The sequence below is a fragment of the Penaeus vannamei genome, chromosome 30, assembly GCF_042767895.1.
Source record: "Penaeus vannamei isolate JL-2024 chromosome 30, ASM4276789v1, whole genome shotgun sequence".
NCBI lineage: Eukaryota > Metazoa > Arthropoda > Malacostraca > Decapoda > Penaeidae > Penaeus > Penaeus vannamei.
This window is the reverse complement of record NC_091578.1, coordinates 18,411,573-18,413,234: the sequence shown is the minus strand read 5'-3', so window position 1 is coordinate 18,413,234 and position 1,662 is coordinate 18,411,573. Positions and strand designations below refer to the sequence as shown.

Sequence of the window (1,662 nt, the reverse complement as noted above, 5' to 3'; positions counted from 1 at the left end):
AGCGAGGACAAGAGACACAGAGAGAGAAGAGAGAAAGACATTGATTATTTATCATCTAAGGCATCAACAGCTAAGGTCATTGTGGAAATTAAATGGTAAGATGTTTAGAACGTTAAAAAAATCTATCAGTAAACAAAGTCTCTTAAAGTAAAATTGGGTAATAGATATTTCGCCAAAAATCAACTGCGAAATGAGGTGTTTTATTTTTTTTTCCTAATTCGCCCTATACCATCACTGGAAACGTTTGGAAACTTTATTGTGGCAAGACTCATTCTTTGGGGGTTGCCTAATGAAATTCCTTGTTCTATGGGGAATGCACAATGAAACCCCTGGTCTTTCGTTGATCTTTAGTAAAAGTCTGTGGGTGGGGTTTACTAAATGAAACTCTTGCATATACTAGATTGTAAATTTATTTATGATGTATGTTCAATTACTTCATACCTATCACTCAGAACAAGGGTTTGGTGACAGAAGGTATAGGCAAGTCCTAGATAATTGATGACACAAATTCCCTTTGTTATACATGCAGTGTGCATTTGTAGATGTTGCAACAATTTCACGATGAAGTACAAGCCTACTGGTGAGCTGAGAAGACTGATGCTGCGATACAGACGAGGAAGACATGGCGGTGGCAGTCGCCAAGGAAATTAAATTAAGGCTGTGGCCTCAACTCTTTCTAGAAGAGAGGAATGGGAAAATAAAACCATGAGACCGTAACGGACGCATCCGGTGGCTATTCTTTGCTTTTCCTGCTACTCAAACGGAATAACAGAAGCTAATAATGCAGTTAGAAAAGATTTGGGCAGCAGTATATCATCCACTGTAAAATAGAGGCTGCTACAGTTGTAATCGAACATTGCCATGTATTGTTAGTAGTATTGGGCAGGCATGCAAATTAAAAATCTAATATTGAAATTTAAGGCAAAAGATGGGCAGCAGTCCGCAATTTGGATCCAAAACCATAATCATTCGAACCTCACCGCGAAGGTAACGCAAATGTTTCCCAGGGAAAGAGAAAACAGGGAAGGACCAGCAGTTTATTCTTATGCCAGTTGCCACACTCTTGATAGCGCTTATCATTACTTTCGTCAGTCGACTTCACAGCACCGTTAAATGAATCACTGACATTACCCCATTTGTAGAAAATTCGTTTGGAAGATTTTATAACGGTATTGCGAATGACTCGATTTTGAGGTATGTGAAATAGCTCGAATCCTTTAGAAAAGTCAGACAGGGATGAAAGGAAAACTAAAGGAAAGGATATTACTGCAGTTTGGACTTCATTTCATATATCATGGCATCCATATATGTACAAGATTCCCGTTCAGCTCCTTTAAAAATATTTAATTTGTTTTGAATATTTTGTTATGTATAATTTTTATGTTTTTCTTCTTCTTTGCAATTACATGAAAGTACGAGATACAAGAAGACATGATCAGTCGGTGGTGCAAAGGCTTAATTGTTGAAAGTCAAAACGTAACCCACTTTGTCCGAATTTTCATTCACGTCGTACTGACGCAGCTGAAAATCTCGTCCTGAAGAATAGCTGAAACGACTGCCAGCTGCTGATGAGGACGAGGGAATGGCAGATGGTGAACTCAGCGACGACGCTGACGACGCAGACGATGAAACTGCCGACGATGAAAAGTGAACAGACGGCGA

The 1,662-nt window shown here is 39.1% G+C and overlaps 1 protein-coding gene across 1 annotated transcript in view; it reads right to left on the bottom strand.

Moving 5' to 3' along the window:
- Positions 1-787: 787 nt before the first annotated feature.
- The window catches only part of LOC138867563 (uncharacterized), a 2,305-nt gene continuing 1,430 nt past the window's right edge, over positions 788-1,662 (bottom strand). Inside the window, exon 2 of the mRNA XM_070143551.1 lies at positions 788-1,662. This exon is cut by the window's right edge and continues 1,239 nt beyond it. Within this exon, the coding sequence (XP_069999652.1) occupies positions 1,456-1,662 (207 nt within the window). The 3' untranslated portion in view covers positions 788-1,455.